The sequence below is a fragment of the Belonocnema kinseyi genome, chromosome 1 (genome assembly GCF_010883055.1).
Source record: "Belonocnema kinseyi isolate 2016_QV_RU_SX_M_011 chromosome 1, B_treatae_v1, whole genome shotgun sequence".
In the NCBI taxonomy this organism is placed as follows: Eukaryota; Metazoa; Arthropoda; class Insecta; order Hymenoptera; family Cynipidae; genus Belonocnema; species Belonocnema kinseyi.
The window spans coordinates 112,005,077-112,018,309 of record NC_046657.1 but is presented as its reverse complement, the minus strand read 5'-3'; the positions used below and the strand labels follow the sequence as shown (position 1 = coordinate 112,018,309).

Here is a 13,233-nt window from a genome sequence, read left to right as displayed (position 1 = left end):
GTCACAGAAACACGAGAGCCTGCATGAAAAAATGCATGGACATAAAAGAAGCTAGAGAAGTATGCCAGGACAGGAAAGTATGGCGGCAGATAGTTAATAAAATGAGTGTCAGTAGAGTGAATGAAGCCTGAAACAAAAGACCTTGGCCACTAATGGACCCAAGTGAGGAACCTTACGTAACGACTTTGTGAGGTTCTTCGCTTGGGGTGATTGCTAGAGAGATTGATCAGCAACCTGGGTCGGAGCAGTGTTGCGAAACGAACGTGTTATTTACTTAAATAGCACGAGAATTCTGGATCAATCTGAAACATCTCTATCCCTTCCACACACTACCCAAAAAATATAAATGGCAGTTTTCTATCAAATTCATTATAAATACGGTAATTATTTTTTCAAACAATTTTTCCTCCTGTGAATCAAGAAGAAAATCTTAAGGGATAAATTATATAAAGTTGATGAATGCCAAGAGTAGTGCATATTATTGAATGAATTTGCCACTTATCTAAACAATTTTCTTTTGTTTAAACAATTTTTTCCCTAAAATCGTCAAAAGTTCTGAAAATAATGACTCAATAAACGAATGTTGAGATTAATGTTTTTTTCTAGAGGACGTTAATACATTTTTTAAACAATTTTCATTTGTTTGAACCATTTTTCTCCTTTAAATCGTAAAAAGTCTTTTTCTTCTACAAATAATGACACAGTTAAAGAATGTTGTGAGGAATATATTTTTTAAAGGAGGTTTGGCAATTTTTAAAACAATTTTTATTTGTTTAAACAAATTGTACTTCTTAAAATCGTAAATAGTTATTATTTTCTGCAAATAATTACACAATTAAAGAACGTTGAGAGTTATATATGTATTTTTAAAGGATATTTGCTTATTATTTAAAGAATTTTCTTTTTTTTTTTAATTTTTTATCGCTAAAGTCGTAAAAAGTTATAATTTTTTGTAAAGAATGACAAAATTAAAGAATTTTGAGAGTAATATTTTTTCCTCGAGGATATGTAGCAATTTTTAAAATAATTTTCATTTGTTCAAACATTTTTTCTCCCTTAAATCTAAAAAGTTATTTTTTTTGGGCATGATGACACAGTTCAAGAATGTTAAGAGTAATATATTTTAAAAGAATATTTGGGAATTTTTTCAACAATTTTGTGAAACAGAAAAAAGTTCTTTGAACAAATAATAATGGTTTAAATAACTAAAAATTATTTTTAAATTCTGGAAAACTCGTCACTTATCGATTTACAAAAATTCATTCATTCTGATTGAAAAAACTTTTTTAGTTGAAGATCCATCTTTTTGGTTTTATAATTCATCTCATTTGGTTGAGGATTCAAATATTTTGTTGCGAATTCCTATTTTATGTTTAAATTCAATTTTTTTTTAATTTAAGATTCAAATCTTTTGTTTTTTAATATCAATTATTACATTTATGTCAAAAATTTATCTTCCTTGAATGAAAATTCAACTATTGGATTAAAGGTTGAACCACTTTGTTAAAAATTCATATTTTTTGTTGAAGATTCATCATTTTAGTGAAAAATTTGTCTTTTTTGGTACATATAAATCTTCTTTAAAAAATCATTTATTTGTTTAAACATTCAAGTATTTTATTAATAATTATTTTTTTCTTGCTAAAAATTAATATTTTCAGCTTAAAAATTTAAATATCTTGTAGAATATTCGTCTTTTTTTTGAAATATTTAATATTTTTTATTGAAAATACAACTGGTATAAAATTAACTTGTCTTGGTTGCGGATGTAACTGTTTTGTTGAAAATTTATCCTTTTTGAATGAATTCATCTATTTTTGCTCCAGTTTTTTTATTGATCTATTTTGTATTTATAAAAATGTTATTAAATATAATTTCCTTCAATTATTTACAAAAGTTATAATCAAAACTGAAATAAAGGAATGGAAATAGTTAATAACATTTTTAGAAACAAATGGGTTTTGCGAAAAATATGATAAAGTTAAAAGAAGTCAATTCTTCCGTGAAAGAGTTTTAATATCAGAATTCTTGGTAATTAAACATTTTTTTCAGTTTTAAACGAAGCTTGGATTCGTACTATTTTGAGTGTTTCTCATTTTAAATTACTTCATTTTAAACGTTTTTAAAAGAATAATTCAATTTTAACGTTAAAAATTGAGATTTTTTTCGAGTTTAAATGGTGAAAATGACGGTGAATTTATTTGCTGATTTAAAAAAAGTTTGGATGATGAATTTGAATAATAAATAATATTTTTCATGTAATAAAAATTCAAAATTCTCGGATTTCAGAAGCTTTAAGTTTGAAATATTCAATTTAGCTTTCAGTTTCAAATTTTAATTACTTCGAATTACAAATGATTTAAATTCGATAGTTTTTTATTTCTAATTAGAAATGATAGAATTGAAAATATAATTGTTTAATTTCGAGCGTTTTTAATTAGAATTATACGATGTTAAGTGCTTTCTCATGAAATTATCAATTTTTGAAAAATTTCAATTTTGAGAGCTTCTGATTTTTCAATTTCAAACCCTTTTCATTTTAAATTGTTCAAGTTGAAAGACATTTATTCAGAAATTATAAAAGTTTAATTCCTTTTCATTCCACTTGAACTTTTTCAATTAAAAATCGTTCAATACATTTGTTTAAATTGCAAGCGCTTTCAATTTGAAATTATGAATTATTGTTTTGAAAATTGAAAAAACTCCTGATAGTTAAAAATTGGTTTAATAATGCATTTTTTAATTGTTTATAATTTTAATATTGAGAAATAAAAAACCTAGGTCCGTAACGTGTGTTTTCCGTGCATTTACGTTCACTACTAATTAAATTAATATAATATAATCACTTTTTAATCAATTTTCCATAATGCGTATACATTTTTTAAATATAATCAATCCTTTGTTTACAGAACGAGAAGATCCTCCGATTTTATATCAGAGAGTTACGGAATCTAAAGAAAAATTTGGAATATCATTCCGAATACACTGATTTTGTGAAAAATCTAGAAAACACAAAAGCTTATAATTTGGGATTTGAATTGTCGAATCAAGAAACGAGAGAACAGATTTTTGAAAATCTTTTCACAGTAATTTTCGATTTAGTCGAGTACGTAAACAAAATTTAATTTTTTAAACAATATTTTTTAGGTTAAGTTTTCTCTTTGAAGATATGAAGACAATTGTAGAATATTTGATTAAAATTTTAGTGAGGATTTGGAAGAGGATTTGAAATCTTGCATGTTCTCAATTTTAAATTCGGTTCTCAAACAATCAAGAAATTTCTCGTTTGATCACCTTCACTCTCTTTTTCAAAATATCGTGGAACCTCAGAAAAAATCTAGAAAAGAAGCTTGTAAAATGACCATAAAACTTCTTAAAGAAAGGCAAGAAGATCTGGAAGGATTTTTGACAAATGTAAGTATACATAAGATTTTAATTGCTATTTTTTATTTTTATTTGTACAGGCCTTGGACTCATTACACTATTGACACTATTTCATACTTTAAAATTTTTTTATGAATTAAGAAAGTACTTCAACTTTCAACCAAGTAGACGAATTTTCAATGAAAAAGATGAATTCTCAAAGAAAAATGAAATAGTTAATAATTTAACCAAATAGTTTTTTATTTTAAATCAGAAACTCTTGAATTGAGCGAAATAAGACGAATTTCCAACCAAATAGTTGCATTTCTAATAAAAAAGGATGAATTTTTTACCAGAAACATGAATTTTCATGTAAAAATGACCAGTTTTCAACCAAGAATATAAATTTTTCACCAAAAAAGATGAATTCTTAATAAAATACATTTTTAAACAAAAAATTACATTTTCAAGCAAGAAGATTAATTTTCTACCAAAGAAGACGAATTTTCGAGAAAATGCATACATTTTTAACCATATAGTTGAATTTTCAAGAATTAAGATTAATGTTCAATAAAGAAAGGTAATTTTCTACCAAAGTTTTAATTTCATACCAATTGAATAAATAGATTTGATATTTTATTACAAAAAGATTCCAATTAAAAATAAAAAACAGTTGAATTAATCCAACAAATACGAAATCTACAAAACAGTTAAATTTTCAACTAAAAAATGTGAAGTTTCAACAAAAAAGTTAATTTTTTACAAAACAGATTAATTTCTATTCAGAAAGCTGCATTTATAATTAAAAAGATAAATGTTTACCAAACTAGTAGAATTTTTAATCAAAATGAAATTTCTTAGTCACAAAAAAAATTACAATCAAATTGTTGACTTTTCATCCAATTAGACGAATTTTGAACAAAATATTTGGATCTTCAACCAAAAAAACTCATTTTTAATTAAACAGTTTTATTTTGAAAAAAATTAGCTCTCTGCAAAGAAGTTGTATTTTCAACCAAGAAGATTAATTTTCTACCAGAAAATAATTTTCAATCAAGAAGTAAATTTGTAACCAATAAGTTGCATTTTCAACATAAAAGTACAATCCAAAAAAAAAAAAAAATTTCTGCAAAACAGTTTAATTGCATACCAAATAGTTGAATTTTTTTACTAAGTTGTGAAATTTTCTATGCAACAATATGAAATTAAAATCGATGTTAATTTTGAACTATTATCAGTTGAATTTACAACAAAATATACTTGAATTTTCAGTTGAAAAATTAATTTTTAACCAAAAGAAAAAACGAATTTTTAACTAACATTATAAATTTTTTAAAAAAAGAAGTACGTTGTTATGAAAATAGTTCAAATTTCAAACATGGAGTTGAATTTTAAACCTAAAAAGATGAATTTTCAATGAAAAATATAATATTTAATACCTCAAACAAAAATACTTTAATTAAAAATAAGAAAGAGTAACATTTTTAACCAAATGCATTAATTTTCTTACAAATTGCTGATTGTTCTAGCCGAAAATGCGAATTTTCTTCAAAACAGTTGATTTTTTAACAAAAAGGTTATTTTTCAAACAAAACAGATTAATTTTCAATTCGCTGAATTTTTAACTAAAATAGGTAAAATTTCTACACAGAGAGATGAACTTTCAACCTAAAAATACGAATTTTTAACTGAAAATGTAGTGGATATTTCAAACAAAAATACTTGTATTAAAAAGGAAAAGTAGTTACGTTTTTAACCAAAAAATTGATTTCCTCAAACAGAAAAATTTTCAGCAAAATGCGTAATTTTTAACTAAATAGATCAATTTTTAATTTTAAGTGTTTAACAGTAGGTATAGTTAAATTTTCTACAGAAAAGATTTGTTGATCAAGAAAGAAACAAAATTTCAATCAAATTCTTTAAACTTTTAAGCCAATATGAATTTTCTACAATATAGTTGATATGCATTTTCAACAATATTGTTAAATTTTCAACAAAATAGTTAGATTTTGAACCAAAAATGAAATTTTGAACCAGAAAAGATGAATTCTTAACCAAAAATTAAATAACAGATATTTCAACCGAAAAGAATGAACTTTCAACCAAGAAAAAGTTAGCTTTTCTTATTGGGTTCCATTAATTTAATTCGCATTTAACTGAAAAAAGTGGATAATTAAATAAGAATTTTTATAATTTACTAACTAAAGAGCAATACTCGTATTTTAAATAAGAATTGACATTCATTTTGAATGCTTTCAAAATATAAGGATGGAAAACTGAAAATTTTGTTTAAAAAATAAAGTTAATTTCCATTGCACACTTTTTGATTTCAATTCGGTCTACACATACATATGTTTAATGCATGCAAACTTTTATGTGACAATTTTTTCAAATTTGTGACACTATTAACATTATTTCTAATCTCGAAGTAAGCCCGAGGTCTGTTTTTCTTATGTCAAAACATTTCAAAACTTGATTTTCATTTTCATTATCTCTTAAAATAATAATTATATCTGAACTTCTCCTAAACAGTACATCAATTTAATAAAAGAAGACGGAGAACAAGCAATAGAAACGTGCAAACTTTACGAAATCGCCTATGAATTGCGAAAAATTTTCCCAAAAGTTATTCGCAACACGATGCTATTTTATGCAGAATCGAAAATAAAATCTCCCTTAATAGAAACAAGAATTACAAGCATTACTTTTCTGGGTAAATTGTTCTCAGCTGCGGACTCTAAACTCGCATGTACAGAAGAGAACATTTTTAGCAACTTTCTTGGCAGAATTAAAGATCCAAGCGTTGAAGTTCGTCTTTTGCTTATTGAATTCTTTAAGAGAATTATCCTCAAACATCCTGAAGTCAGAATCATAACTTCTCTACATTTGAGACAAACTCAGGTCGATCCGGAAACAAGAGTCAGAATTGAAGGCGTCACTTCGATTTCGAAGGCAATATTTAAGGATATAAGGATCTTGGAGGGAAATGTAGATTTAAAACAATTTTTAAGAGGTGTCAAACCTGATACAGAGGTAATGAAATTTTCTTTATCTGTATTAAAAATTTTTTTTTACTGGAAACAGGAATTATATATTTTCCCAATTTTTTTCTGATTTGAAAGAGCGAAATTCTTTATTAGTCTTTATTTACAATTTTTGTTCTAATTCTCAAGGGGGAATTATTTATTTTTAACATTTGTTTCAAATTTTTCATTGTTCACTCTTTATCTAAAAATGAAAGGCTAACATTTTTTGTTCAATTGTTTTTCATAGTTGGAAGAGTGTATTATTTTTTAACATTTTTATTCTGAAATGAAGATTGAAATTTTTTTTTGTTTTTAAACATTTTGATTGAGCTAAAATTTTCGGTTTACATTTTTTTTTCTGAATTTCGAAGCAGAAAATGTGTGGTGTTTATCATTTGTATTAAGTTGAAAAGAGGGAAGTGAGGAATTTTTAATTTTTTTTTATGTATGGGGGCAAGAAAATTCTTCATTTTTCAGAGTTTTATTGGGTTAGAAGGGCAATATTTTTAGGGTTTAATTTTTTTCCGAATTGGAACAGGGCATTTTTTAGTTTTGACATTACTGAGAGTTTCTTTCTTTTAGCTTAATATAAATATCAAAATGTTAAAACTAAATATATGTCTATTCCATTTCAGATAAAATTAAAACCCCAAAAATTCTTCTTTCCAAATCAATAAATCATCCAATTGCAAAAAAAAATTAAATACAAAAAAATATCCACCTTCGAACTTTGTTATAATATTTTAAAAAGACTTTTCTCCAATTCAGAAAAATTGAAAGTAAATCATTTTTCCTTTCGACTTTGAGAAAAATGTTTAAAAGTAAAATCTTCTTTATTTCAACTTAAAAAGTTGCATACAAATGTTAAAACTAACAACATGACCTGTTTCAATTCAGAAAAAAATTGATATTAAATTCTATCCTTTTATTGGAAAAAGAAAATTATACGCACAAAAGTTCTTCTAAGACATAAAATAGCAAATATCTTGATTTTCTTATTCTTTAAAAGCTGATAGAAAAATGGAAGAATATAAAATAGCAAATTTTATTTTTTATCGAAATTCTCCGTGCAGAAGATAAAATGGACTAAAACAAAAAACCAATACCTGGAAATGTCAGGAATTTTGTTTAAAGTCAGTTAATTTTTTCAAGAACGCGCTTTTCTTGATTGCAATATAAAATTGAATAACACTGATTTTTCATTTCCAAAAGTAGCTTTATATTTTTAGATATTTAACAGCTTGTTTGCAATTTTCGTTCTCACTTTACTCATAAATCTTTTTTGTTTGAAAATTCAATGCAGGTTGAAAACCCGTCTTTTTTTTTGTTAAATTCAACTGTTTTTCATTAAATATTTTTGCTTGGAATGTCAACAATTACATTTTTCGTTCAGAGTTCATTTTTTTTGGAAAGAAAATTTCATTCTTGGTTGAAAGTTAAACTTTTTTTTTTTTAAATTAATCTTTTTGTTGAAAATTATCATTTTTTAAACTGTAAATGTAACTTATTCCAATTAATTGTTCTACCATTTTAGTTAAAATTTCATCTCTTTGGTTGACAATATATCTTTTTTGGCTGCAAATGCGTCTTGGTAGAAATGAATCTTCTTTGTGGAAAATTCAACTATTCCAGAAAAATTCAAATCATTTTGGAATATATTTAGACTTTTTTAAGAATCTCAAGATTTTTTTGAATATTTAAAGTGATTCTTTATTTTGAAAAATTATTTTAAAGAAAATATTTAGAAAGATTTCTAAAATAATAGTAAAAAAACGAATTCCGAAGATTTGAAGATGATGTTATGAGTAATTCGAGTCAGTTTACAAAGTATTTAGGAATTTTAGAAGCTTTTAAGAGATTCCAACTACTTTAAGACTTTAAAATATTTCCGAAAATTTATAAAGCATTTAACATTTTTTTCCACACGTCAAGAAGTCTTAATTAAATATTTTTTAAACTGACTCAAATTTGGCTTAAAATCTTATAAGATCCTGTAAAATAACAGAAATTCGAATGGATTTTGTAGCTACTTATTCAACATGTCTAAAATCTTCAAAAATCTTTTTGCATATCCTGCAAAAACCTAAGAAAATTATATATGTGTAACCTTAAATTTATTAAAGCAAATTAAGCAAATAGAAAAAAATAGTTGCTCGGCATTTTTATTTTCTGTTCAAAATTATTTTTCCCTTCCAATTATAATTAGCTTGATATTTATTCTTGATTTTTTGATTGAAAAATCTTTTTTGGTTGAAAATCCATCTTTTTGGTTTGATAATTCTCCTCTCTTTTGGTTGACGATTCAAATATTTGGTTGAAAATTCCTATTTTATGGTTAAATTCAATTTTTCTAAATTTAAATTTAAGATTAAGATAAAAATTCATATATTTGGTTGAAGATTCATCATTTTAGTGAAAAATTCGCCTTTGTTGGCACAAATAAATCTTCTTCGAAAAAAATCATGTATTTTTTAAAAAATTCAAGTATTTCATTAATATGAATTTTTTTCTTGCAAAAAATTAATATTTCCAGGTTAAAAATTTTTAATATTTTGTAGAAAATTCGTCTTTTTTGAAAAATATTTAATATTTCTTACTAAAAATACAACTGGTATAAAATTAATTTGTCTTGGTTGCGGATGCAACTGTTTTGTTGAAAATTTATCTTTTTTTAATGAATTCATCTATTTTTGCTCCAATTTTTTATTGATCTATTTTGTATTTATAAAAATGTTAATAAATATAATTCCCTTGAATTATTCACAAAAATTATAGTTAAAACTGAAATAAAGCAATGAAAACAGTTAATAACATTTTCAGAAATTGTTTTTTGAAAAATATGATAAAGTTAAAAGAAGTCAATTCTTCCTTGAAGGAGTTTTAATATCAGAATTCGTGGCAATTAAACATTTTTTCAGTTTTAAATGAAGTTGGGATTCGTATTATTTTGAATGTTTTACATTTTAAATTACTTCATGTCAAACGTTTTTTTTTTTTTAAGAATAATTCAATTTTAACGGTAATAATTGAAAATGTTTCGAGTTTGAATGGTGAAAATGACAGTCAATTTATTTTTTGATCTTAAAAAAGTTTGTGTGATAAATTTGAATAATAAATAATATTTTTTATGCAATAAAAATTCAAAATTCTAGAATTTCAGAAGCTTTAAGTTTGAAAGATTCAATTTAGTTTTCAATTTCAAATTCTCAAATTTTAATCTCTACAAATGATTTAAATTCGATAGTTTTTAATTTCTAATTAGAAATGATAGAATTTCCATGGATTTGATTTCTAAATGGTTCAGTTTTCCAAATTGTTATATGAAATTATTCTATTTTGAAATGGCCATATTTTTGTAATTTTAATTTCAATTCGTCTTTCTTGGTAGAAATGAATCTTCTTTGTTGAAAATTCAACTATTCCAGTCAAAATGAAAATTAATTTTTAAAAATATTTTTCGGTAGAGAATTACTCTTTTTGGTTAACAATGTATCTATCTTTTTTATAATGCAATATTTTTACTTGAAGAATGAAGAAGTTGAAGCGGTTTAAATTGAATTTAATACCATACCCACATTAATTTTACCTAAACATTAAATTTTCTGTATGAGCAGATAAAATAAAAATTTGTTTCAAATATCATTCAAATTCATCGACATTAGAGACATATTCAATAAATTAATATTTCAAAGCTTTCTAAATGAAACACATTAATTTAATCACTAGGAACTGAAAACAAACGTTACACAGAAAAATGTTTGTTTCAATCAAACAAACATTTGTTTGACCCTATATCAAAAATGAAATTAGTTTGAGTTAAACAATGGCGTGTTTGATTCAAATAAAGTTTGTTTAAATCAAAAAAATATTTTTTTTGGGAAATTAAATATTTGCTTGGCTCCTATCCAAGAAAAAATTTATTTCATTGAAACAAGTTCTTACTATGAAAAATTATACTTGGAAAAAAACTGAAATATTCAGGGATTTTTTTCCAGGGATTGGCACACTGTATAAATAGTCAGATTTCCTCACTTTTCTTAGTTTTGAACCACTGATAAAAATAAAGCCATAGTAGATAATGGTATAAAAAATATTTTTCCTAGAATAGAAAATAGCCTAAGAAACTCTAAAACGGAAGATGTATCGAATTCCTCTGCTTTCAACCTAGTGAGAATAATTTTTAAAATATTAATATAAAAAATGTTTCCTCTCCCAATTAAAAAAAGGTAACACTTTTCCCCTTACAACTCAATAAAAAACTTAAATATATAACAATTTCCCTCCTCATAATCGGAAAAACTTTTGGAAAATACCAAGCCCCAGCTTCTGGTTTAAAAAAAATCAAAAACACAAAAGTTATTTCCAAATATTATTCTGATTAAGAAGAGGAAAATTGATCATTTTTTAACTTTCTTTTCGAATTTTCTTATTAATTTCTTACTATCTAATATTCTTATTGTTGAAATAATTATTTTTAATTTTTCCTTTCTTTTTAAGTATTCGGTAAGAAAAGCCGAATTAGCGACAGTGGCTATCGTTTTTCAGCAACACATAAAAAATTATATGAAATTATCTCCCGAATTAAGAAAAGCGTTGCTCTCAATTCAAACTAGAATTTTGTATGCTTACTCTGCGACGGCATCTATCAACGATAAATGTTTGATAGAAAAACTATTCAGAGATAGTCTCGTTTCCTATGAATTGCCATCAAAAGAAAGAATGAAAAGACTCTATCATCTCTACTCAACTCTGGATTTTTCGGTCCTCAAGTCATTTGCAGAATTACATGAGAACAAATTCTTGTAAGTTTAAAAAAAAAGAAGAAAAATATTTACTCAATTTTTGGTCTTTTCTCATTTTTTTATTTTCAGAAACAGGAAAATTCTAGCACAGTGGGTGCAGTTGATAAAAGATCAAGAATCTAGGGACGAAATTCGGGAAGAATTTAGAATAATGACAAAGTACAAAGAAGGCCCAATGGGTTCAGCGGAATTCGTGAATTTTTTCGAAAACTACTTGATGAAAAATGATAATCTAGTGAGTCAACTGGAAATAATTGTCGACCCGCATGTTTCCTGTAATGATAAAATTGATGCTTTTAATAATATCCGAGATATTTTAAGTAAATTGGAGGAACCTTTTTGTGAGGAGGCTTGGGAATTGATCGACAGTGGAACTTCTTTAATTTTTGACCATGAAGCTTTTAAGGTAAAAATAGAAAAAAACTTTATTCAAATATATAATTAATATTGGAACAAATTTTTTTTGTATTTCATGGTATCTATAATTTAAAATAATAAAAAGGATATTGATAATTGAGGAAAATTGATATCTTATCTTCAGAATGTATAATATTTGTGTGCAATAAATGGACAAACTGTTGCATTTTATGTTAAAAAACACCAATTTTAGAAATAAAGTAACAAAAAATGTTTCATTATATTTTTTTCGAAAAAATCTACTTTTTTCAATTTTCTATGAACTAAAATGTTTATTTAATTCTCATGTAAAATTATTTCTATTTTAGTCTTTTAAAGTTAAAAATGCAATTTTCAATTTCATTATTTTTCAACAGTGTAATTTTCAAAGGTTAAATTTTAGATTCTAGAAAATTTAATGAAAGTTGGAATTTGAATTTACAAGATTTAAAAATTAAATTTACAATTTTCTTGAATTTTCAATTTTCTTCTACTTTTAATTGTTAAACATTTAATTTTTCTCGACGAAAATCATTAACGACATCAAAAATTGCTAGAAGATTCCAAAGATTATTCAAATTATAATGATTTTACGTTATTAAATATTAAATAAAAAATTTAATTTATTGAGAATTGTAAGTATTCTTTGAAATTTAATTTTTATAAATATCAATAATTAAAAACGAGAAACACTAAAATAACGTAAGAATCGATTTTTCCAAAATTCGTTGAAAAGTCATTATTTTTGTTTAAAATAACCTTTTAAATGTACAAAAAACTCGCTATAGCTCAACCTACAATTGTAACAAATATTTTATGTTTTGTTTTAAAATATAATGAGTTCTTAAATAAAATTTTCTTTGAAATAAATATATATATAATTAAAAATTTGTCATAAGGACAACCGCAGGATTTCGCCGGGAGCGGGTGCTAATCTGGAAAATTGCACCCGCTTCCAGCGAAATCGCGGTAAAATTTCAGCCACAACCACGTCTCACAACCGTGAGATAGGTGGTTGCAGTCTGTAAAGGAATCAATACGACGATCCAGCAAAACGCTCGTGCACCCTAAGAACACGGAGCGACCCAAGGACAACCGCCTTCTGCATTTTTCCCGCAAGTGTTCTAGCATATTGTTGACACGCAGGGATGCTTTTTAGGCTATTAGCAAGTGAAAGCTTGGCACCTCCAAGAGCGCCGATGATAAGGACGATCAGTTTAACAGAATATTCCAGGTACACTCGTTGCAACTCCCTTCTAAGGTCTCGATACCTCTCTTTCTTTTCATTCTCCTTGGTTATGATGTTTTTATCAGCTGGTGCCGAAAATTCGATAACGAACATGGTTCGCTTCTCGAAGTCAAGAAGAACCATGTCAGGCCTCGAGTGAGCAACAGAAACAATTGTCGAGAATATAAACTTCCAGTATATGCGGCACTTCCCATTCTCGACAATTGACTCAATTTCCCTAGGAGCATTTAGAGGAGCGATATTAAGGTTAATGACGTAAGAGTGATAGAGATGGTAATAAAGCACTCTTGATGCAGCATTGTGTCTTTGAATGTAGGTCGTTCCCGCGTGAGTTGGACAACTAGATAGTATGTGAGCTAAATGCTCGGGGTGTGCATGGCACGCCCTGCAGCTATCA

General features: G+C 25.6%; 1 protein-coding gene across 2 annotated transcripts in view; it reads left to right on the top strand.

The window, feature by feature from the left end:
- LOC117175385 (sister chromatid cohesion protein PDS5 homolog A-A-like) overlaps window positions 1–13,233 on the top strand; it is a 30,113-nt gene that overhangs the window by 3,849 nt on the left and 13,031 nt on the right. The window contains exons 3-7 of one of the 2 annotated variants that reach the window (XM_033365097.1): window positions 2,910–3,106; window positions 3,207–3,414; window positions 5,896–6,396; window positions 10,887–11,191; window positions 11,261–11,597. In XM_033365097.1, coding sequence (XP_033220988.1) covers window positions 2,910–3,106; window positions 3,207–3,414; window positions 5,896–6,396; window positions 10,887–11,191; window positions 11,261–11,597 — 1,548 coding nt within the window. The remainder of the gene's footprint in view (window positions 1–2,909; window positions 3,107–3,206; window positions 3,415–5,895; window positions 6,397–10,886; window positions 11,192–11,260; window positions 11,598–13,233) is intronic. The other variant, XM_033365103.1, reaches the window with a different exon arrangement.